This window comes from Ambystoma mexicanum, chromosome 13, assembly GCF_040938575.1.
Source record: "Ambystoma mexicanum isolate Mex_15411 chromosome 13, UKY_AmexF1_1, whole genome shotgun sequence".
Lineage (NCBI taxonomy): Eukaryota > Metazoa > Chordata > Amphibia > Caudata > Ambystomatidae > Ambystoma > Ambystoma mexicanum.
Genome location: NC_090938.1, coordinates 368,804,484 through 368,830,768, shown reverse-complemented (window position 1 = coordinate 368,830,768; position 26,285 = coordinate 368,804,484). Strand labels below are relative to the sequence as shown.

The following is a 26,285-nucleotide window of genomic DNA, read 5'->3' as shown; positions in this document are numbered from 1 at the left end:
GGTGAAACCCCAAGCATTCAAAATGTGCTAAATTGTGGGAGCCCCTCTACTAAGAATGAACGTATCAATTAGATGGTACCCACTTTGGGAGTGGGGTCAACAACCACCCTTTAGCTTACTGTACCTTTCACAAAAGAGAACTGGGACCAGACTGGATGCAAATGGATATTTCCTTTCTGGTTTAGTGTGTTATATTTCTCCAAGGCCAACAAGGCCTGTTGTAGCAGACCACTCCGCCCATGTCTCACGATCACAGTATCCATTACATAAAATATTGAGAACACAAAAAGGGAGTTTAGCCTGTGGGTTACATTGTGCTCTGCGAGGGCGACATCCAGATTGGAGAATCCAACCTATGTGCATCTGCAGGAAATTGACACTCTTGTTTCAAGCCCCGTGGGGTCTGATACATACTTTTTCTTATGTATTCAATAATTATATATGCACCCACATATTTATTTATGATGTATGGATTGCATTTAAATGGAAATCTTTAAATCGTCCTCTTGATTTCTTTTTTATGATGCTGGTTGATGCACTCTATCACATGCTGCACTATGATCTACATGAGAGCAATATTGTTGAGAAGAGTAGTTTACAGAACAATTAGTAGGTATCCCAATAACCCATACAAGATTGTGGGGAAGTAATAATAAGCAATGAAGCATGTATTGGGTAAGGTCAGTTAAAGTATGTAACAAACTTCACAAAACTAAAGTGTGGTTCAATGATAATTGTAGAAGCGCCAAACGTAATTTATTGTTTGTCTTACAACATTCAGATCCCAACAAACAACAAGTGAAAATGCCAAGAAAGAACAATGAAAAGAAATTGAGAGAATGAATGCTGAGCTGAATGGCCTTGTATGGCTAGAGTTAGAAGCAGTAACCACCAAGAATGATGTACACAAATTCTGGGAGAAAATCGCTAAAAGCCTGTTGTATAATAGAGTCCTAACCGGATTCAAGGTTGTGTTACCTAATCAGTTCTGGCTGGCTAATTTTCAAAAAGTATATGCTTAACCATTTACTGTTCAAGAGTTTGAATTGTCACTGCCATGGAGTAGTTCTAATCTTGGTTTATCCTCGGTTCAGGACTTTCCGATTAGACCTAGGCATTTATTTTCAGTAGTGGAAGCGATATATGCAAATAAATCTGAAGCTCGTAATCGTTCACCCGGTCCAGATGGAATTTCTGCAGACTTGTACCAGGACCTAACAGAGGTTTGGGGCCATTACTAACGACTTTATTTAACACATTTATTAGCACTCAAATTAAACCTGGGGAAGGGCCATTATTATCCCAATTTTCAAAAAGGGTGACAGATATTTGCCAACATCATATAGAGCCATCTCCCTTTTGAATACAAATTTTAAGATTTTTGGCACATGCCTTTTAGCAAAGTCAGACCAGTGGGTAGTTGACAATAACATCCTATCTATTACACAGCTGGGCTGCCGCCCGACCTTAGGAACTGCTGATCAGGTATTTAACCTTTATCTTTTGGTGTTCTACTCATTTTATATAAACAATTAGCTGGTTTACTTGCCATTCATGGTCCTGAGCACTGCATTTCATAAGGGAATCAGAGTTAAATATTGGCTCAAGTCCTTAAAATGGCCACAATAGTTCTTAGAAACCTTAATGGTTCCCAATAGTAACAGTGAAGCCTGTGTAAGGCGGGGGAGAATGAACACTGCACTTCATGGTTCTGTATAAAATCAGATGGGAGGCAGGGGTGTGTGTTATCCCTTCTGCTGTTTTCAATTTACATCAAAAACCTGAATGATATTTTAATAGACTGTAATGCTGACGTTCCAAGGATCAGTGACATCTCATTCCCTTCGAAATGCATATGCTGATGATACAGTGCTTATAGGGAGAACCCTAAAGCACTCCAGATAGTAATAAACAGGAACACTGTAATTTGTAAATGCCCTTTGCATTCAGGTGAATACCATCAGATCATCAATGTGAGTCTGTTCTAGAAGCAAGCTCAAAAAGTTTGGGCAGGCTATGACAAGTAATGGTCTCCCCATACCAAAGATCACGCATTTTGAATATCTCAGTATTCGATTTTCAACCACCCTAACTTTGAACGCACATTTGGAAAGGCAATTAATAAGGATGAAGCAAGCCATAGTAGGAATCTTTCATTTCACAATAAAATGGATACAGCAGCCAGTTGCGATAATAAAAAGTACGTACACGACAAAAACATACAAAAAACGGATAAGGAAGATCTGGTGCATTTCCTCTTCTTTTGTCCATCATACAATGATGTTAGATCTAGAACGTTGGTCCTGGTTCTAAGAGGTAACGGTTTTGTGCAATTTCGTCTAGCACTTTACTTTCTGTTAAAGGATGAAACCCCTCTAATGGCATGGGCATTATTGTCTTATGTACGACAAGCTGGGGAAGCATTACAGGTCTAACTTGACAATCTTGAAATAATGTCAACGGATCCGATTCTGTTTCAGGCACTGCACTTTATTAATGATCAGTATATAGAAATGAGTTACTATTTTTAATTCTTGTACAGCGGTATTTATGCTATAGCATTTTAAATTGTGATCTAGTTCATAGAGTATCTAACATTTGTCATCCTTTTTAATTATTAATACCATTTATTTATTTGCATCTGTGATGTTTTATGGACAATATGAATACAATATTGTATTGTGCAGGATACATACAAATTCAATAAAAAAACAAATTAATTCACAAGGACTCATGACACATCCATTGACTACATGTAAAACAACTAAATCATCAAAACATATTGCCTCATTACACGGATGGAGGTAAGGATTTACCGGTACCGGTAAAATACCGGTACCGGTAAATCCTTACCGCCTTACTACGAGGTCCATTTGCGGGTTAGGGGATTTAACGGCTGCTTTTTGCAGGCGTTAAAAACCAACCCGCAAAGGGACCCAGGGAGCTAATTACGGTACCGCAATTTGCGGTACCGTAATTAGCGCCATTTCCCCATTCCCATTGAGCCCTATGGGGCAAAAATGGGAATGGGGAAGGGCAATGGTGGAAGAGGGAATTACCGCCCCACCAACCTTGGAATGGGGCGGTAATTCCCCTTTCCGCCAAGGTGGTGCCTGTATTTTACCGGCATGAACCATGGCGCTAATAGCGCTATGGTTCTCAGTTGTTGTGGCTTTTTGAAAAAATAGAAATTGATTTTAAACAAATATATCAATAAATAGCTTAACTTCATACTGAACATGTAACACAAGAATTGATTAAAAAAATACCACAGCATACAAATCACTCCGACAATTGTACTCTTACAAAAGCATGATCGAATCTATTACATTTCTAAGATATAGTTGACAGAAGCAAAATGTATACATGCTTTCCCTACCATATTGAATACGCACAGTGGTGTCTGTAGTGGATGCCCTTCTATGAAAACCAGTCTGACATTGGATAGAACATGACTATAGGTCACTCTCTCCTTCTGCTCCCCAAGTATCCTTTTTGCATATAGTTTGGAGTGTGTGTACAGTAGAGTGATTAATCAAACATAGAAAGATTACACCCTTCATCAATCAAGTAAGAAGATTATAGTGGCATGACCCTAACCCCCCTGCGGCCCAAATGTGTGCATACATCTTTTCCTGGATCTAAGATTCCAATAGGACCACCTAAAGGTCATAAAATCTGAAAAGACCCCCTGTTTTAGGGCACTTCCCAGAACAATGCCTTCTAAGACCTCACTGATACAAACAAGAACAGTGCAATACATTACAGTTTAACTCCTCTTATTCCACGAATGAGATGAGCTATCTTGAACTTAAAGGTTGATCTGTAAAAACTGACAGAGCTCACCTTTCACCACATTAACCAGCCGCAGTCTACTTTATTCCTTCACCCTCTCATCAAACACCACCTCTCTTTCCCTTGGTGCTCTGAAGTGGCGTAACTGGCATACATCATAGTTCTAAACACCACTACATTACAAACATCTCTTTTCATGTACCAAATGGCACTGTATTACTATTCAGGGAGTAATACAGTCATCCTATTGCAGGAAAATAATGTTGCCTCATTGTGCTAACATATTGGCTAATGAGCATATTATATGAATTCCCCTGTTCTTGTGAATTTAGAGTCTTAAAATAAACCCGCAAAATTCAAACTTTCTTTATATAGTTCTCATGTACATGTTCACATTAGAACAGGACTGAAACTTATTTTACACATTCGAAACTCTATACACTGATCTTGTTGGTTGCCTTCATGACCATCTATCTGGATTCCAGGAATCCAGAGGGACGGAAACTGCTCTCCTGAACACCTGTGAAACCATGCTTGCAAATCTCGACTTCAACTCTTCCGCTGTTCTCATTCTCCTAGATCTCCCCTCTCCCTTTGACACAGTCAACCATTCCATCCTCATAAAACAACTCTGTGACCCCCTCTGCATCACTGACCGGCACTGGATTGGCTGACCTCCTTTCTCACTAATCACCCTTCCCAGTTGCAAATGGGCCCTTTCTCTTCCACCACCTCACTCTCTACCTGTGGCGACCCCCGGGGCTCTATCCGATCACCATGGCTCTTCAATATCTATCTTGCCCTTCTTGCTCACCTGTTTTCATTCTTCTCACCTAATTTCCAGTGTTATGCCGATGACAATCCCAGAGGAAGAGACTGGGTGGCTGTTCCTTCTCAGTCCTGGCCCCAAGTTTATGGAATGCACTCCCGTTATCTTTAAGAACCATTGATGAGTATCTCCCTTTCCAGAGAGCATTGAAAACCCACTTGTTTTAATTTAGTTCTCTGCAGACTATAAGTACGAAGCATTCGCTGCATAGTTGCTGACTTTAGCACCTAGATGCCATTGGGCCTTAGTTCTGCACTTTACACATTTTCAAATAATAATAATGATAATAATAATAAATACATGTTCAAATAATAATAATTTCCTTCAAACTTCCAACTACAACCTCCTCTTCCTCCCCTCTGATCCCTGACTGCCTGTCTCCCATTCAGACATGGTGTGCATCTTACAATCTCTACCTTAATGCCAGTAAGACAGAGATCCTTCTGACTGGGACACCTGTGCCCTCTTTTCCTCCTACCCTCTGACCACCTTCTTTGGGCTCTCTACCTCCACCATCCTGTGAGGCCAAAAACCTCAGGGTCATCGTTGATTCCGCTCTCTCCTTCGTCCCTCACATCATGGACCTAAGAAGTCCCACTTCCAGCTCGACCTCCTCTCAGAGGCATTCTTCCTTTCCTCACCTTCCCCCAGAAGCTCTATGTGTCCAGAGCTCTGCTCCTCTTCAGGCTGCACTACTTCAACAGCCTCTTTCTCAATCTCCCTCTTTCCTCACTAAGCCCCATCCAGCTAATCCAGAATAGGGCTACAAGACTTATCCTTGGCCTCAAGCCCAGGGACCGCATCTCTCCAACCCTAAAATCTCTCCACTGGCTCCCGGTGGATGCAAGGATCAAATTCAAGAACCTTTACATCATCCACAAGCCTTTCTGGAGCCTGGGACCACGCTATTGCCAAACTTCCCTCCCTAAATACTCCCCTCTAACTAAAACTCTTTGACTGTCAAACGCTTCTCCAAGCAGAGAATGGGGCCAGGTCTCTCTCCTCGACTGGTGCCTCCTTTTGGAACAGTTTCTCCCTGCCCTTCTCAGACTTCAGCTGGACATCCTCAAGTTCCGGAAACTGCTCAAAACTGTGCTGTTCTGTACCTCTTTTCCTTCCCTGCTAATTACCCCACTGCTGCTGTGGCTGATGGCCTGATCCTTATGAATCCCACAGTATTCAGACCCTTCTTCCCAGTCACACACATCCCCCTGTCGTCTGCACTGCCTTTTGGGCCCCTGCTTGGCGGCTCTGCATCCCACCCTTGGGAGTCTTCCACACTAGCACTTAGCCTGAGGTTCACCTCCCTGGCTCCCTTTAGTACTTCCATCGTGGGCCCTCCACCAGCACTTGCCCACTCCTGCCCCCCTCCCCATCCCCTGCACTTCTCCTCAGTGCACTTGCATGTCTGAATGACACAAGGCCTAGAAAGACCATGGCTGTATTTTACGGTTTTCACCATTGTTATTTTTCCCTTGTCCCCTTCCCATTTAGCCTTGTGGCGCTTTGAAACACAGTTTAGTTGTATAAACGCCTAACAAATGCTCAATAAAATAAAATAAAAATAAAAATATACCACCTTCTAGTTTTACCTTACTCCCCAAGTACAATTAGGAATTCCTTGCATAGCCCCAATAAGCTGATTTGTAGCACCCCTCTGCACTTCCCTGCCATATGTCAACTAAGACCTCATGAACATGAGTACAAAACAACTGGGAGACCTCTTACTACGTGGGCACAGGAGTACTAAAGCAGTTGCTTATATTTGGGTATGCAAGGGTGATATGGAGACGTACATGTGCATAATTTTACATCAGCCCCTACCTTCCAGCCTTTGGATCCTGGATCCACGTAGGTCCAACAGCTGGGCCGCTTTGAGCTCCTTCTCCTCTCGATCCCTTTTTTCCTGCTGTGCTTTCAACATCACCGCCTCAAGCTCCTCCTGAGGAATGACATACAGGCTCAGCTGACACTTATATACAAATCAAATCCTAGAACAGAAAATGTAACTTCATGTGGGTAGTGGATCTGCAGCATCTCAGAAGAAACTGGGACCTGGTCTGCAAGGGCCACACTTCCATGAATTCCTCAGTCATCGGCACCAGGCATCAGAGATGTGTACATGGCATAGTGGGAGGAGAACAACTATAACCAGAAAGGTGATGGGTGGAACGTTTTGAATCCATCTGAACCACTGGCACTGCTCTGGGCAACCTTCCACACATTGTTTAGCCTGTCTGCAAAAAGGGTCAAGCCATATGCAGATCAGTCAAGTACTGCCAGCAATGGGAGCAGCCCAGCCTGAACTGGTAGGCCAGTGTCCCTCTGCATAGCAACACAATCACCCCCAGATGTGTCATCCTTGCTGGGCCTCATAGTGTGAGGAGGCTTCAGTGAACGATATAGCAATTTGATTAAAACTTAGATCCTCTGTGGAGACCAGGTTTAGGCTGCAGATGAGGGGGGTGGGGTGTGACTTTGGTTTGAGCTTGTGTCCCATTTAGTGTAGTTTTTGGTGCATTTCTGGCTACAGATCGGGGGGAGTTTGGATTTCATGGTATTGGACGCTTGCATCATCCACAAGGCGGTCTGGGCTTAGGAATCACACTATCTTCGACTTTGTCTTACTAAATACTCCCTCTCTAGACCACTACACTCCTCTGGCTCCAACTCTCTGTGTGTAAAGCGTTTTGCTAAACAGAGGGCAGATGGTCGTTTGCTTTCCTCTGCTGGCTCCCTCCTATGGAACAGCCTCCCCTCCCTCTGCACCTTGAGCAGGATCCTCTTAAATTCCAGAAGCTCCTTAAGACTCTCCTCTTTACCTCCTCCTTCCCTTCCTCTCTCCCCTGCTAATCCCACAGTTGCTGCCATTGGTGTTCTGTGCCCTTATGCATCCTTGGGGCCCTGACCTTCCCACCCAATTGGCCCAGCTTCTGTCTATCCTTTGCACTTGCACTTACACCTTCACCCTGGAGACTCGCACTTACACCCCTCGCGGCACCAGGCCGTGTTGCACTCAACACCACAAACACTTCCTCTGTGGTTCATTCATGAGCTCAGACTCCCCGGCACTTACCCCCCTGCCCTCTGCCTTGCTGCACTTGCACGTTCTGAATACTCACAAGGCATAGTAGGTTTGTCCTCGTTTTCCTCTCCCGACCCCCTCTGCTCTTAAATAATGTGTTTGTATGTACTGCAATGCACCTCCCACCCCTGCACCCTCCCTTGCCGTGTGGGTGCTTTGAAACAGTATTGTCGCATTGTATAAGCGCCCAACAAGCAAAAAAATAAATAAACAAAAATAATAAATAAATATCCCTGAGCATGGCAGTTGTCTGAAGGAGTCCAAAAATCTCACAGGCCAGGATCAGGCCAGAGCACATTTTTCTCAGCTCCACAGCCATTTTCATGAAACCTGCATTCTATGGGAAGACCAGGGCCTGGGCCACAGGGAGCTCACTTCACTGAGCTCCACAGCCATCTGCTGTAGGTTAAGAATCTCAAACCACAGGATCAGTCAAACGAGAGCACACTTCCTGAATCCAACAGCCTCTAGGCGAGCCTTAGGCCCTGGACTTCATGGAGTGACTCCTGCTGAGCTCTGAATACTTCTGCGTGATTTAGAATCAGGGCTTGATGGATGGGCTGACTGAAGGGATCGAGAAGCGAGAGAGTGAGAGAGAGAGAGAGAACTAGAGCGAGTGGGAATGGAGAGAGAGTGAAAGAGGGCGTGAGTGAGAGCAAAAGAGAGAGAGATACCTTTGAACACACCTCTAAATACACCGACCTAGGAATAATGTTTAAGGACTTCAGAAAACTTCCCAGAAGCCATTAAATACATACAGGAAAAGGCCATGCAAGCGTCCTACGCCATCCAAACACCCCAGATCTGGGGCCCGAAATGAAACTACACTAAATGGGGCACAAGCTCAAACCAAAGTATGCACCTGCTTTCATACAAACAAGTACTCGGGATCTGCTTAAATGCTCCCAACAATGCTTACGAGGCAGAAATGGAGCACTACCCATTATTTGGGGTGTTATGTGTTGTCACCACCTGTTTCCTAATGTCTGCTTTCGGTCGCACCCCCTTAGCACTACTCCCTTGCTTTTCCTATTTGTTCTGACTTCTCTAAATAACCTTGACTCCTTTTATTTATAATTAGGAGGTTTACGGCCAGATCTCCCATTCTGTGCCCCTTACAGCCCCCTCATTATCCCACGGTCAGCCCTCCACTCCCCAAAAACCGCACATTCTGCCACTCTACTCTCTTCCCCTAAAATGCTGCCTCAGATTTAGATCTTCTACCATAATGCACCCCTAGCAAACTCCCCAATCACTACAAACAGACCTTCTTGCAGAAGATGTTAACCAGAGAAGGCCAGACTCAGACTTAAACAAAAGAAATGTTATAGGCTGCTAACTAGAACATTAACTCGAGCAGAGCATTACAGGGTTAGTGGGGACAACCTAGAAAGTGAGAGGGGCTGCCACAGGAAGTCCTGGAAAGCAGAGCAAGACTGGATTTGCCATGTGACCATGGGCAGGTGCAAACCAGGCCTACTTCCTTTTAGACAGCCCCAAGTATTAGAAGACAACGAAAAAGGTACTATGAAGAATTCTCCCCAACATCAATGGCTTCACTAAGCTCAAAGAGACAACCCAGAGACAGTAGAACAACAACATAACACTTGGAAGCCTGCAACACCATTTGAAACTCGAGGTCACACATATAATGAGTGCTTTAAGTATGATACAATATTATATAAGCTTGAAGATTAAGTATGTTCATGAATCATGCCCATAAAGCATGACTGAATTTAACTCAATACAGGGAGAGAGTGCGAGTAACAGAGAGCGAGAGGAGGTTAGGGAGAGTGAGAGAGATAGAGAGAGGAAGGGAAAGAGAACGAAAGAGAAGTAGTGCAGGACAGAGGGAATGTGAGATCATACAAGGGAGGGAGGGGGAAGCAAGAAAGATAGAGCAGTAGAGAAATAGCGAAAGTGTGAAAGGGAGAAAGGGAGAGAAGAATGAAGATAGAAGGAGAAATAGATCTAGATTTATAAATATACAGGTTCAGTTTTCTCATACCACGTTAGCCAACCATACAAAAAAGAGTGTTGGTCTAAAAGAAAACAAGCGGATACCTTAATTAGGCCAGTGAAGTAATTTATTTGCACTCTATTGTGATCTTGTGACCACTTCCTCAAGAAGAGATGAAAAACACTATTCCAGAACTAACACCTTCTGGAAGTCCTTAGCTGCTCCTATGTCTGACCTAATTTGTAGCCTGTTCAGAAAGGCATTAATGTCACCCCCATCATATTGCAGCCTACAAGCTTTGAATAGTAGACTGTTTTAAGTGGAGCAGGTGTCAGGGGAACTAAAAAAAGGAAAAAACAGCCTACTATGTTGGAGTGCTCTGAGAAAGGCAGGAGGGATGGTGGGATAGTGTCAGTCATGGCAGGTACAATCCTACTGAAGGTCTGTATATGTCAGATATGTTTGCAAGATCAGTGGTGGCACACCCATCCGCATATCAGACTTGTGTCTCTAGAAGGCTGATAAGGAAGAGATACAACTAGTCATGTGTTAGCCCTTCGATCGTGGAGTCCAGTGTGGTAAGTTTGAGATGAATACCATATCGGGATTGTGCTCAATCACACGCAAAAGGGAAGGACAGGGTCTGACGTGATACAGGGGCCCTCTTAAGTCTGTGGGATGCTTGTGGGGCTGGGCCCTTTTGTTGAGTGAAAGAGAGGGGGGTGAGGGGGGGTCGAGTAACTCCGGCTACAAGTCATTGACTTAGTGGCTGGTGGGGCTGGTGAAGTGTTAATCATATGCCAGGAAAGGGATTTGGAAAGACTGATAGAAAGTGTCAGGTCTCAATGTTGTGATTCTTGCCTCCCTATGATGGAAAGAGTGAGTGTTTATTAGTTGGGATGCTGAATCATGCGTGTTCAAGCACCCTATCAGTGTATTGGAAATCTGTGGTCATTTGAATTCATAGGTCTTCTTGGCTTTGTCAGTCCTGAAATTACCCCGCAGTACAGCAATTTTAAGACCAACACAGGAATTATTTGATCCCAAAAATTGCTCACTTATTTGGGTTTTGTTTGTACCTCTCTTGATGCTTTGTTAGCGCATGTTCATGCAGATATGAAGTTGTTGACCAGTTTCCCCTATATAGTAGCCCAGCACAAGGCATTGTGGGCACATAATCAAGTATACAATGTAGTTTGATCCACAGATAAAAGGCCCCACACAGGGTTTCTAGATTGTATCCAAACTGTCGGGTTAGGCATCTTTGGTTTTTGCGTGGCATGGTCCCAAGGTCTATGCTATAGTATTATGTAGCTTGCTTCTCTAATCAACATCTCCTCCACATTGGCTGGTTGTCAGAAATCAAGGAGGGGTATCTCAGGGAAAAAGCCTTGCATAATGCGTTGGAGTTACTGAGCAATCTTGCCGGGGATTGCTAACTCTGGATTGCATGCGACTTTCAGTGGACCTCGGTCTGGGCCTTTTTTGCTCTTTATTTCAGCAGGTTGCTCTGGGGGATCCTTATTGCCCTGTGTATCTGGATGTCCATATTTCTGTGGACAGCAAGATTCACAAATCCTTATGCCTTCCTATATGCTGCTTTCATATTCAAGCTCTTTATTCCTCTGGACATAACTGTTGCCATCCCTCTCCACATCTTTCTCCTTATTACCTGCTTCAATATTCTGGAACAACTATTTCCTTCCTCTTATTCATATCACCCTCTTTGGCCGCCGCTCCTTACTACCAGCCTCAGTTCTCTTGGATTCTCAGTTCAGTCTCCTCTGTAACTCATCTAACACCCAGTGTCCTTCCGGACTTCCCCTCCAGTCTCCAGGGTTCTGCTCCATGTCCTGGGCATCCTGCTCTCTCTTCCAGCCTTCTCCAAAGCAGTGACAAACACGAGCTGTGAGCTTTTATAGTGCTGTGTTTCTGTCTTTTAGTCTCTCTCTGGTGAAAGTGTCTTCATGTGTGTTATTTCGGATGGAGACTGGCTGTTAGCGATCACACTCCTGGGATGGTCATGGGACTCAGGATTGGTCCGTCCCTCCTATTGGCGGTCCACTCTCTGCCTGCCACACTGGCCCTACCGGCAGCCTTTTTCCGTGGTCAGGGTGCTCAGACAGTTGGTTTAGGGATTGGCTGGTGGGTCCCAGCCCAGAGGATAGTTTTCTGTTCTGATGTGGGACTTGGGGCTGCCTGGTCTCTCTTCTTGGATGGTGCTCTCTTCGGTTGTCATGTCCCCCGCCCCCCGGGTTAGACTCTCTTAGCCTATCTGTTCTTGACTGTATGAGAGTTGAGGTTATGTGTGATGGGTGACTGGCTGCCACTCCCTAATTCTGGTTTCCGACTGTCCCCTATGTAGATTAAGGTGGGATTCCGGTGCCCGCGAAGGGGAGCCGAGTGAACATGTGCTGCAGTTTCACCAGGACCAATGTTCCTCACATCCCTTAAAGGTCAAGTAGCTATTCTGTCCCCAGCATCATTGGAAGCTAAAGCACTGTGCTTTGGTGCGGGGGAGAATCTGGTTTCACTGGTCCCACGTGGTCTCTTCTCCTCAGGTATAAGAGCTACTTCACTGAAAGGAGACCCAACCCAAGTTGCTTCCCTGTGCCTGTCCTCCTGCCATGAGAGAGGGTCCAAGTGAGGGTGACCAGGGGAGCCACACTATGCCACTTTGGGTTCATCATCTGCTGTCTTGGGGAGCTACCAGGCCCCTTCAGTCTCCCGATTAGTGGTCACCAGTTTTAGGCAGCAGGACTTCTTCACAGGACTCTGTTGCATATAAGGTGCTACAATATGCAATGGCTAAGTACAATAATATCACAGTCTAACATGGCTACACCTTGCAAAATGTGAAACCCATAGCTCTGAGAAGCTGCTGCATTGCAATAGTATGCCTAGTCGGCACCGACAAGTGAAGAGCGAATTAACAAATTGTCTCAACTCAAGCAGATTCAAAAGGGGCCACAATGAGGTTATGGCTCTCAAACAAGCACGATCAACCAGCCCTGGTAATGCTTTTATTTTTGGTCAATGCCAAGAAGCAGGCATAGTTTTCCAGCATATATCGTGGTTTGTAAATTTGTCATTTAGCTTGAAGTTCTGGCATTGGTTGAAGATGGCAGAACAATCAACTTTGATTCGCAAGTTGACTGAATTGATTGCCAGGTCAGTAAACAAATGTCTTGCTTATCAGCTGCCCCAGGCTGCCGTTTAATCACTGTGCAAAGGTGTAAAGAGGGACTCAGCTCTGCCCCCAGTGGAGTGCCAGCACAGTGAAGATGAAACACATGGGGCCTCATTACGACACTGGCGGTCCCATAATGAACGGTGCTGGTATGGGACCGGCACCGTTCATTACGGGATGGCCTATTACAAGGTTCCCTTGAGGGACCCGCTCAGAACGTCTGGTAAAACCAGATGTCCTTAGTGGGTCCCGCAAGGGGACCAGGAAGCTAATAACGGGCCCGTTATTAGCTCCCTCCCCATTCCCATTGAGCCCTATTGGGGCTCAAATGGAAATGGGGATGGGTTTTTTTAATGAGGAATTATCGGGTCCTCCAAGGTTGGAATGACCCAGTAATTCCTCATTGAAGGAACCCGGTACTGGAACCCGGTATGGAGGCCCATGATGTTTGATGGATAATGGAGAGTCAGGACAGTGGGGACATTCTGGGGATTCTGGGCCTTTATGATGTAACAACATCTCGGATGATTGTGGGGTGCGTAGAGCACCCAAGGCCTCTAGGTATTGCTTCTGACCTGCCTCTAGACCTGTATGAATCTTTCCTCCTTCAATGCCATTGTTGTCACACCACCAATGCATCGTTCCATTAGCAATTGGAGTTGGACAAGATATTCCATGGGGCTAGTATCTCCTCACCACTACCTCATTTATATTGTGGGTAGAGGCAGTTTCAATTTCCATGCCCTTTCCATGGGCACTTTAACATCAAGGGCAGGGTTCACTGCTCACCCCAGCATTTTCCATGCCAGTTTCTACCTTCGAAGAACAACTCTGCATCCCACCACCATGGCTCAGCTGGTGGAACCAGAGCAACGTATGCTCCCCTGTACCTGGCTGGGACCACCCACAAGGCGTTCTTCAATGCACCAAGTAGTTTCAGCGCATTCCTCTTACATATCAAACCTAAATTGCAGTTTACTCACATTTTCAAGTATTTTAAGTTCCTAATTTGATATTCCACTAGGTAAAACGTACAATTCTTCGTCGGCACATCCCGGCAATAGAATTTAGAGAAACATGTGGCAAGACTTGCCACCATCTTGCAATTCTGAATGACTTTCAGCATTCGCAGAAACACCACCATGTACCACAGCTCATCATCTGTATACCCGAAATGATGCGCATTACTCTACGGGTAATGCAACTTAGTCCTCTGTGCTCGGTTATTGACTCTCCCTTAGCCAAGTGTGTATTCAACAATATTTTAATGTATGATAAGTGCAATTCACTGCCCTGCTATGACACACTATATCCCACACTTAAGCAGTATTAGAACTAACCATGCCACTCTGGGTACAACACAATCACTATTGCTTGGGTGATTAGAAACCAGGACCACAGCATGCAGGATTAGAAATAAAAAAGAGATGGGAAGGTTTTCGAAAATAATGATCATATCCAGTAAAATTAACTATTATCACTATTAGGCACAAGTACTGTCCCAGCCAACATTTCCTTCCTAACCCCCGCACTCACTCACTCTGTCTTTCTCTACTGCTCTTTATCGCCAGTAGAAATGAAAAATCCACAACATATATGGGAGAGGTAGAATATTATGGGACGTAGCTGTGCAAGCTTTAAATATCAAATCAGGATTGGACTGGCTTGTAGGGCCATTGTGCAAAGCACGAAGAGCCGGTTCAACAGGCTAGTTTGGGGCAATGGTTTGTCCCAATCTGGGCATGTCTGATGACTTACCTCACTATGCAGCTTGTAATTCTGGAGAGTAACGTTATTACTGCTGCATTGCCGCTCCGCCCAATCCCTAGTTTGTGCGGAATGTGGGAGGTTTACCTCCAGTTTTATGCTGGAGGTAAATACCTCCCCTTTCTGCCAATTTACGGCACTATTACCACCGGCGTTAATAGCAGCGAAAAGTGCCATAGAGACCTATGGACTCTGAATAACTGCACCACCGCAACTCGGGATTTGGCACAAATTGCAAATTGCGCCAGACAGAGTTACGGTAACGCTAATAGCGTTGGACGGTATCCCGGCACATTTACCACTGGGATACCGAAACCCCTGATGAGGCCCCACGTATTTTATTATATGTTATGTTGATTGGTGTTTGTAAATCACACATCTGCCATCGTTAGTACACCCATCAACCCGAATGAACCAGTGGGAGTTGCAGCTTTAACTCCATACATATTTACACTGAGGGGAGTAGCTGTAAATGGTGGCAACAGTGAGCGGGAAGCTACCCGTCCCGATGTGTCATGGGTGTGCTAGAAAATATTTTAACCGTGCAACTTATTTTTTCACAAATTAAGCACTGCCTGCACCCAAGGAATTTCAGACACCATCGGGCTGTTGTTGCCTATTTTTTGTTCTACTTTCTACAGATCTACAGAGTGGAAAGAGAAGGGTATTGAAAAGCAACATATTTTGTTGGCATGGCAAATGGCAATTCTATTGGCATTCATTCTTTGCATAACAGATTGTTGTTGTGTGCTGTTACGCTTCACACTGTCTTCTGTCAGTCGGTCTCAGTGCAAGCATGAGTAAACATAAGAACTGACTCACATCCATGTCTATCATCCTAGTGCTAGCACCTCATCCAAGTCGTGATCCCTATTTTTCGCCTCTCCTCCTAGCATCAGACTCTCAGACTAGTTCCAGCCTCTCGTAGTTTTAGGGCCTCCTTACGAGGCCGGTGGTAAGGGGTTAACAGCACCGGTAAGGATGCCGGTGCCGTTAACCCCTTACCACCGCATTCCGAGGTCCCTTAGCCGGTCCCACTAAGGCCGGCTGCGTTTACCAGCCGCCCTTAGCGGGAGCCACTAAGGGACCAGGGAGCTAATAACGGGCCCACTATTTGCGGGCCCGTTATTAGCTCCTTCCCCTATGGGGCTCGAATGGGAATGGGGAATGGTTTTCAGAATGGGGACTTACCGGGTCCTCCAAGGTTGGAATGACCCGGTAAGTCCCCATTCTGAGGACCCGGACACGACTTTGGAGGCAGCCATGGTGCTAATAGTATCAGGGCTACCTCCAAAGTGGTAATTACCCCCTTAGTTCTTGGCACAGTCCTAGTTAATCAGGTTCCTAGTCATAGACCTCACCCTCATGAGTACATTTGGTAATGGATAGTACGGAAGAGATACGGTACTATCCATTTGGTAATGGATAGTACGGAAGAGATACGGTTTTTGGGTCTGATGACAGTTAAAAAAGGAAAGAGGGGAGGTGATACACAATTGAAATTACGTAAAATGGAGGCAAGAACGATTTGCCTTTTGAGAACAACGGAGACTGGTTTGAATTCAGATCACGAGATGCATGTTTTCCTATGAATGACTATGTTTATGTGATTTATGACGAAACTGAATCATCTTTCATATGCGTGGGTTGGAGGCCTGTGCCCGGCGTCTATGATTCAACCCCTTTGGAGACCATAGGACATGCAATCCATGTAATTGATTTATGAACGTTTTGATGCTCACAAAAGCTTGAGTCGACACTTATTTTAGGAGTCTATATCCGGTACATTCTATTGCTACAACTTAATGTCCAAACAATAATGCCTTTCAACTTTATAATTTTGACAACCACACACTTAGAGAACATTAGAGGATTACGATGTCACTTAAACACATCTTTTTACTATTAGGTGTCATATTTACATTGTGACGTCACGCGCATCTTTGCACGTGACGTCATTACGTGACACGTCATTCCCGAGCGCAGTGGTACGCTGTATCTACTTGTACAACGCCATCCTGGCTCCGGGGAGCAAATTTATTGATTGCGGGGATTCTCTCACCCATGAAAGGTAAATTTCAATTCTATAGGAGCTATACACTACATACTTATAATCAGGCATGCTAACTATGCGTATATATTGTTTGCAGTAATCCATTGACCTTGTTCTAATTGACCAGGCGATATCCTGACTTAAGGTCATTTGAAAACATCCTATCTAATGTGGTCAACATTACATAGGAGTTCATAACATATCGCTGAAATGTCTTTTATAATTGGCAATATGAATTTTACAAATACACAATACCAATTACAGGTTTGAATAACAATTTGTGCATCCAGAGGGTAAGGAATTGTCTCCCATTATTGCACAGTAGTTTCTTATTACATAATTGATGTCACGGTGGCAGAGGTGTATTTCACTCTGTAAATTTTGGATTTCACTTTATATCAGGTCCTTTATATGGGCTATACTTGCATGGACTCCAGACGGGTGATCGTGAGCGCGGGTCACATGTCCTACTGCATGCTCTATATATGGACACATGAATACGGACATATCTCTTTGGATTATGTATACATATAACGAATTCTATTTATTTTTCTAAGTCAAATATTCACGATAGCGAATATGAATTCATTGGTTTTTCTCTCCCATTTTCTTTCATTTACGTTTGTTCATCTCAAACCTTCTACCAACTGATGTGGTATGCTACAACTTCATTTTAATTTTCGGTTTTGTATTATGTTCCATCATGGGTGGATTTTGATGTATATTTTTTATGTATTTTCAATAATGTTCTGTACTATAGGTAACACATAGCCTTGAAAACGACCGTCGGGGTCGAAACACGTGTCGGCTATTACCTTACAATTTAATTAAGACATTTTTCAAACTCTGATGTGTGGCTTCAATCACTTACAGCATCGGATCATGATTGCTATTTTCTGAACATTTTATTATCTGGTTGAATGTATATATACAAGTTTTTCTGTGCGCAGTGATAGTCTTCCAATAGTTTTCAAGACTCAATCAGTGACTCGCCCCCTGAAGTGTGCCTGAAATAAAACTTTCATGAGTCTAGCAATTTATTGTATGGAATTCCAGAAAGGCAAATTATTTGTTATTCCTATTTTTTCTTATTTAGGGTCACTGCTCAAAGTGTTACACTTGTGGAACCCCCTGTTTTTTTAAGAGGCCTGAAAAAGAAAGCCAGCCACTCCAGAAACAAAGAGCCACATGGGGCTGGCAACAGGCCAGGAGCTTCCATTCATTTTTAAAAAAAAAACATTTTTGGGGGGTAGCAAGGGAGACCGCAGGAGTGATAGTTACTCCCTTAAGGATGAGCTAAGTTCTATGTAGTCTGTGACCGTATGCCATCTTTCTTGATAGGCCTATCCAGTATACCTCACGAAGAGACAACTACTCACCGATAAGAGCAATTGGTGAGACATGACCTGCAATGCTTGACAGTCTGGACCATCGACAAGGTAATAATTCGTCCTATCGAACCTTTTAAAATCGATACCTTCAGTTATAATGTCCCCCTGGGGGCATGCCACACATTAACTATTGGGGCTGAATATGGGAATTAGGCTTTGCTGTACTGAGCCCTTTGGCATGCTTAACTAATCCTCGATACTGGACCCATTGACCAAGCTACGATCTGGCAGAGAGGACCCATCAAGATAAGTAGACTCGATGTGTAATCTCATCTTTGGCTTCGTTTACTAACTCTCTGCACCTTTTAAGGGACACACCACCCTTTAGGTATTATGAACTAGAGTCTGCAGCTATCGCCTCTGATCCATCTCTCTTTTACCTTTTGAATAAGAATCTATGATTTTTACTGTTTTTCTTGTATCGCTAAGTCTAGCATTTGACATCTTAACCAATGGTCCCTTGCCCTAATATGTTTTTGAAGGGTTGGACGGTATTTGAGTAACCAGTGCCACTTGAAATCGACCTTGTTTAGCTATATATTAGCTTTTTTTGCTTTGGGAATCTAATTCAAGGTTCCTAGATTGAGATTATATATTTAATCTGTAATCCCTACAATGGATATTTACTCTCCATTTTTTTACCGCTTTCTTATAGGGGAAGACATCTCTTGTTTGTTTGTTTGTTTGTTTGTTTTATCCATATTTAATGCGCACCAGACCCGAAGGTAGCCGGGCGCAGCAGTACAGAAAATGCGAAGCTTGTAATCCTCTCTTCACATCTTCATCACATAGAAGATTTGAACTTTCGCGAACTCATCCTATTACTTGGTCCCTGACCAGGCTAGTATAACAGCACCAAGACACTGCCTCTGTGCAACATTGTTTGCCCCTGATGAATTTCCAAGGATTAATTCCCTGAATAGATTAGTAAAGAAACATGTTGGGCTTTTTTAACCATTGTTTGCATTTTTTATATGTGTGTGAATGATTATGAATATATGAGTAATTGGTTGGAATGAATGAGGATAAGTGGAAGTTTGATGAATTCAAATATGACCAAGTGATAATGCACGACACAAGCCACTTTACCATCTAGGCCCCTTTTTGCGCTTTGACTTTGGAGTTGTCTTTCACACATTATTGCAGTGATTTTTTTGTCTAGTATCACACTAGCCTTTTGATCACACTTGTTTGAAGTATTTTGTGAAATATTTTACATGACAAATGTGATGTGTATTTTTGTATAAATGCAAATTAAAATATGTACTTTTTCAACACATAGTAGCAATGCCGGATTTATTTTTAAGTGTTGGCTGAAGTTTGAGGACAGGAGCTAGTTTTTCCTGTTACCATAAAAAAGCGGTACTTTGGAGTCATAAGCTCTATTGTTTATTATCCAAGGGTTAAGCCCTTTCCTTGAGGGTCTGCTTTAGACTCCTTACACAATTTCCCTCAACCTCTCTGTGTTATGATGTGTGATTGATTTCCAACAGATGACCGAGTGAAGTGATTGGAGACCCAGTTCCGCTCTTATTGCCGAAATTGGCAAACATCTTGGGAAATTTAGTAGAGGTTTCCAGAATGTACTCTCCATTGAATCCCATATCTCCCAACTTATATTCAGACTAGCTTCTCCTCCATAAATTAGTATGGGCATTACTTTTTGGATGTAGAACAAATTTACCATAATAGCCATTTATGATTTTAGCTTGTGAGCACAACATTTTGACCTTTGTCATGAGGTCTTTTTTCCAATTCTCTTCAGAAATTGATGGATTGAATAATATCCCTAGATATCGAATTTCTTTCCCACTTTCCAGTGTCTGGGAGCCTATCCTCCATTTAAATTATTTAAAGCAATACATACCCGCCTGCACATGTTCTCATATATCAATACAGCATTATATGCGCACTGGCCACATTGGTCATTTACAACATTGTTGTGGCTTGTTCTGTAGTAATTATCTGGGTCTGCATGCATCTGAAGTTGCTGCACGCGTTCTCCAAGAGGGTGCAATAGATGTGTTAACCTGGTAGGTTGGTGTTTGTTGTGCGGCATTGTGTGCTATTCCAAGATATTTTATTTATTTGCATTTGGGGGCATTCAGGCGTTGTTACAGGAATATGTCTAATGTGTCTAATATATTTTAGTTGCGTATTTATAACACGCTTAATACGCAGAGGTATCTAAGCGCGGACCCGGGGATCAAACCTGTGTTGCTTCGTGTCGTCTTGTTTCCAAGGCGAGCACATTACCGATGATCTATTCTCCCGGGACAACATAGACTGTGCTAGATCTTCCCAGTCATAATGTGATGGCTGCGTGCCTTCTGTTGGCATGTTATGTTAAGTCATCAGGTTTTATTTGCACAATGGCTGCCATTTTCATGGTCTCCTGTGTTTGGGGTTGCTACTCTACTATTTTGTGTGCTGATTGGGGCGTGTTATCCTGTCTCGGACGGGGGCCATGTTTCCATAGGTGGACCCTTAGCTGTTTTCTACACCAATGGCAGGGTCCTGTGTTTTCCCCTCTTGTGCGATTTGATCTGCAGTCTGAGACCTTTAGTTATGTTGTGGTGCACTGTGCATGCAAGAGGAGAGCTCTCACAATGGCTACCGTGCTATGCATGCATGTTGACAGGCTGCATCTGGCATGGAGATCACACGGGGACAGCAGCAGCAGTGCAAGGAAGTAAAAAGGCATGCCACAACACCTGAGGTCTAGAGTGCTCAGCGATCAACAAGCATTCTTGCCATCCTGCTGAGGGCATGCACAGGGTAGAGGAGGCCTACTGCTTTTGTGGGAAGTTGTGGGGCTCTGGTGGCAGTTGCCAATGTGCAAAGGCACTGCAAGAAATGCCATGTACTGAGTGGTGTGAGACTTTGCGGGCATTGCCTGCACTCCCTTTTTGTGCTAGAACTACACGGCAGTATTGTGGGTCCCTCCCATCTGGGCTAGTTTTCTGCACACTGACAGGCAATGTGGGGTAGGTAGCTTGCATTGGAGGACTTCAATCCAGCCTCTCCCACCAGCAATACATGCAGGCCGTTCATGCAAGTGCTCACACATTACCTTGAGGATAGAGTGTGTGGTGCCCTCATGCTGTGTTTGATGAAGCATACAATGTATGGATATGTGAATTCAGTTGCATCACCCTTGCAGCTAGGCCTTGGTCTGTAGCTTTTGTCACTTGGACAAACCAGTGTCACATAAATATAAACACAATTTGCCACATGCATCCACACCGCAGCTCTCTACAGCCAAGTATATTCCTCTCCACAAACCCTACACTGAAATCAGTCTGTAAAACAAAGAGTAAATCACTCTGGACTCAAGACACCCCAACACACCTTCTCGTCAAAGTAAAGGTTTAAAAATGACAGTGATCAGAGATAATGACATTAGGAACAGATTAATACTGGGCACAGTACAATGACCGGAATCTTGCCTTTTTAAGGACAGAGTAGAGAAAAAGAACAGGCTAGAGACTTAAAGCAAATTAGCTCTAGAGGAAAAAAACAGGAAGGAAGTAAAGGGTAGGGTGAAGAGGAAGGAAGCACACAATGGAGGCAGGGAGGGAGAGGGAGGCAGAGGAAGGAAAGGCTGAGGGGAGGGTGAGGACAAAAGGAAGGGCAGGGGTAGGGAGAGAAAGGTGGGAGAGGAAGGGAAGACAGACGGCAGAGAAAGGAAATTAGAGGAAGGAAAGCAGATGATTGAAGGAAGGAAGAGAAAGAACGGAGGGAGACGAGGGGGGCAGACAAAGAAGTAAAGGGGAGGAAGTGTAAGGGAGAGGCAGGGGTGGCAGAGGAAGGACGGCAGAGGAAGGGAGAGGGAGTAGAAGAAAGTAATAACAGGAGAGGAAGGGCACGAAGAGGAAGGAAGGGATAGAAAAGGGAGGGAGATGATAGAGAGTAAGGAAGGGAGAGGGAAGGAAGGCAAGGAGAGGAAGGAGGGAAGAAAGGAAGCGAGGAGTAAGGAGAGGAAGGGAGACAAGGGAATGATGGGAAAGGATGGGAAAGGAATGGAGAGCAAGGAAGGGAGATGAAGGAAGGAAAGGGGAGAGATAGCGGCGGGAGGAAAGAAGGGCGAGGAAGGGGATGGAGAGGAAGAAAGAGCGAGGAAGGGGGAGTGTAAGAAAGGAAGGAAGAGGACAGGGAGGGAGAGGAAGGAAGGGAGAGGAAGGAAGGAAGGAATGAAGGGGTGAGAAAGAGGGGGAGCGAGGGGAAACGAAAGGGAGAGGAATTGAGGAGGGAGGAAGAACAGAAGGAAGGAAGGGGAGAGGGAGGAGGATGGAGGTGATTTAGGAGAGAGGGAGGGGAGGAAGTGGGAGGAAGGGTAGTGGGAGGAAGGACAGCTGCTTAATACTGCGCATGAAGTGATCCATATTAACCCCTTCTCACCCCCTCACCCCATCTCATGTGATGAACCTTGCACACCAGCCCCACAATCACTTCCTGTCTGCGCTTACATTACCTGGTAGTCCTTGTTGATCTTATGTTGAAGGATCAACATGTCCCTGGTTTTCTCCAACTCCAGAATGGTTTCTGCATGCTCAGCCTCCATCTCCTGGAGATTCTTTACAGGAGCTCCCAAGTGTTCCATCTCTGTCACTTGGTATCTCTTGCTTGCAAGGCTATGTATATGTCCCACCTCCATCTCATGGGGAGCCTGCATGATGTCCAGTTGGCCTGATTCCATTTTGCGCAGTTTCTTCACTGGGTTGTACATCCATGTGCCTTCTTCTTTCTCCACCATAGTCTTTTCCTCTGCCTTCTTCCTGACCACTCTCTCCTCCCAAGCTGCCTGTGGTAGGCTCTGGCTCCACAACCTGTCCATGAAGCGTGACTTCCAAGATGGTGGAAATAAAAAAAAAATCATGTCAGTACCAGTGTTGTCAAGGAGTCTTCATCTAGTAACCATGCAACAGTGGGAAATAAATCATGGGATATTTATGGTGACATTTTTAATTGGAGCAGATTTTGTAATCAACATTTTTAGCTCTTGCAGTGAGAGCTCTTTTGTGGAGTTGAAGGGCCATTGACCCTCATTGACCACCTACCAAGACATTCTGTGTTTACCAAAGGTCCGATCCTCAAACCACAGGTTGCAAGTAAGAACTGCAAAGGTCATGCAGATGCAGCCACTTAAGTGACCTTTGCATACCCTGCATGACCTCTACCATAAGCAGAAAGGATGTGTTTTCCCATTTTACAACTTGGCATTCTGTTTAATATTTCTTTAATGCTGGTATTAGGGTGAGCGACCTGTTCTGCAATAAGTTTAAGGGTATGGCAATTTGGTGTGATGGCATATGGCCGAATCAGAAGGGAGGGAGGATGAAAAATAACATCAACAACGGTGGGGGAAAAAGGTCCTCGCGCTGACCCTGACCCTGACCCTCATTTCATGCAATGATTTACTGGTGATCTTAGAGTGTATATAATTGTGAACAATGAGACAACCATTAATATGGACTTATACAGGAAGGCATCAGGGTGCTCGCTCATGCTTTATCTTAACCTTTGAACAATACTTGTAAGTCATCGTTTGAAGTACATGTGTTCTCTAATTTCTCCCAAATGTTAATAGCTGTGAAACCTACCACCAACAGTGATGATGACATGCCCTGCAATCGAGCTAAATAATTCTCTGATTCTATTCATAAATGTTGGGACTCTGGCATTAATGGTTAGTTTTACCAGCATGCTTTCCTTACACTAAGAAAGGAACCCATGTGCCACCATTTCAAAAGATTACTTTTCTAGACCTCTTGTATACAGTCAATTTCTTATCTATTAGCAACATACCTTTCTTAGGGCAAGTCTCGGTAAAATGTGCTGACTGTCAAATTCCAATTCATGCTGCTGCTTACAATTAACCTTTGCATTAGTATCAGTGTGATTCCAGCCCCCGCACAGTTCTGAGCCAGCAATGCTTACAGGTGGTAGAGTGATGATTCCAAGTGAGTCATCACAGATTCCCCCGGCTGTGAGCTCCTCCTATGTGGCCCGGGGAAGCCAGCCTCTACCTTATCCTGACCCTGGGGTTGGTTATATGAGGGAGGATCACATGGGAAGGTCCAACTACCGGGGAGAAGGGATGACTTCATCGGACGAGACGTGGTATTCTCTCCTTTCCCCTAAAGAAAACCCTATGATACACAAACCTCTAATGGCATACTGTTAATCTAGTCAAAACTCGAAGTACACCTCAAACAACCACAACACACATCAACTATCTTTTGTTTCTGACATTTATTTATGTGCGATTCTTGAAAAACATCAGCTTAGAAATCCAATTAAATTTATGGACTTCAACTCCTATAAAGCCTCAAGTACTGAGATGAAGAAGAGGAGGGAAGATTTGATGCAAACCAAGCCAAACCCAAAGACGAACATGCAGAATAGTTGTTCTGTTGAACTAAAGTGCCCGGGATCTTTAAAAATAGCATCCACAATATCAAGCAAGGAAGTACGGGAGAGGACCGTGCAAGAGAAAGCCGACATAGAGAAGACGGGCCATCCAGCCTGCCATGAAGGAGGCAGAGGTGCAGCAGAACTACTGAAGGACCATGGGAGTACTGAGAAACACAGCAGAACTCCTCGAGGTACGGTTGTGCTTGGAATCAGCATTCTCCGGTCCATGCCACAGAGGGAATTCGATGAGTGAACGCAGAGCCGCAGTAAACACTCAGGAAACGTCCATATTGTGGCTGACGCCAACCCCGGGAGGAAACTTCACAGCAGAGGGACGCCAATGTTAGATTCCTCAGGCCGGTGCTGCTGGCAGAGGGAGAAAGCAAAGGGGGGCTGTATCGTAGGCCCACTGGTGCGTAGCGTGGGAGCCACACAGCATGTGTCACACCAGTATTCACTCGTTCTGCGAACTGCTTGCCTTCCGGCAGGGCGGGTCCTTTATTGACATTACGCATCACGTCACCGCGCATGCGGGACGAGAAGCGGATATAACATTCCTTCTTTGTTCCAACAAACACAAATAAACACTATTCCATAACAGTATCAAAGAACATAATTAATACTCCTGTGCAAATCTAGTCAGTTAAAGGTACACACTCTCCGCCTTTCCTTTCACCATTCATAGTCCCTTAGTCTCTCTGGGGCCTTCGGGGCTGCTCTTAGGTTATACCTACTGGGCCTCTGCCGGGGGGCTGTCTCTGGGCTATTTGCCCCCTCTGGATCACCTCGATCTTCTGGATACGCCACCTTAGATTCTTCTTGCTGCTCCCCTCGCTCTCCACGCTGTGTTGCTTCACCATCACATCAGTGACTCGACGCGTGCTGTGACTGCTCTTCGTCTACCTGCAATTGTCTATCTCCGTCTGTCCACATCTGCTGGGGCACCCTCTTGAACCAGGATGCAATCCTGGCGATTGTCTGCTGTCCTCGTGCCGCTGTCACCATTGTTCCTTCATTTCGGGGTCACAGTCCAAGGTGCGAAGTCACAGCGTGTTTCAAGCTTGAACTTTGCTGCAACTCTCTTTCATTGGGTGCGGTCGCTGTCAAGAGGATCGACTCCTCTGCTTGGGTGGTGGTGGTATGGTTGAGTTCACCATGGTCCCATACATGAAGTTTGCCAGGGGTATGTTGGTGGAGCTGTGGGGCGTCACCCGGTAGTTCCGTAAAAATCTGTACAGATCCACTTTCCGGGGCGGTTTTGAGACCTGGATATGCACAACACTTTGTCGATTGGTCGCATGAATCTTTCCGCATCCCCATTTGCCTGTGGCCACCTGGGGATGATGTGGTGATGTTTGATGTGTGGATCATCCAGGTATTTCCTAAGCTCTTTCCCCTGGAATGGTGGTCCATTGTTGCTAATGATGCGTCTTGGCAGTCCATGTGTTGCAAACATCTTCTCAAGTGCAGGTATTACTGTCTCCACCAATGCAGAGGGTTTGATCTCCACTTCCGGGTATCGTGAGTGGTGATCAATAGCCACTAGCAGATATGCCCCTTCTTTTTTTTTCTTTTTTTCTTTAATTGTATAACAAGTTTTACAAATACAGCAAGCGTTTTCCTTTTTCCCTCAGTTCCTAGATAGATCTTCTCAATTGTTGAATTGTTCCAGGTTTATTTGTCTCACGAATAGAACCACTCCTTGGACCCAATGCGTTTTTTCTCCGCTTGTTAGTAAGTACCACCATGCATCATCGTCATTGGTTGTAGAGGAGTTCAGTATTTTCCCCAGATATCT

General features: G+C 44.6%; 1 protein-coding gene across 8 annotated transcripts in view; it reads right to left on the bottom strand.

Moving 5' to 3' along the window:
* Positions 1-26,285, bottom strand: part of RPGRIP1 (RPGR interacting protein 1) — a 638,645-nt gene that overhangs the window by 393,362 nt on the left and 218,998 nt on the right. For all 8 annotated transcript variants that reach the window (XM_069633891.1, XM_069633894.1, XM_069633896.1 and 5 more), the window contains 2 exons: positions 22,545-22,916; positions 6,449-6,566 (listed from right to left, as the gene is read on the bottom strand). In XM_069633891.1, the coding sequence (XP_069489992.1) occupies positions 6,449-6,566; positions 22,545-22,916 (490 nt within the window). The remainder of the gene's footprint in view (positions 1-6,448; positions 6,567-22,544; positions 22,917-26,285) is intronic.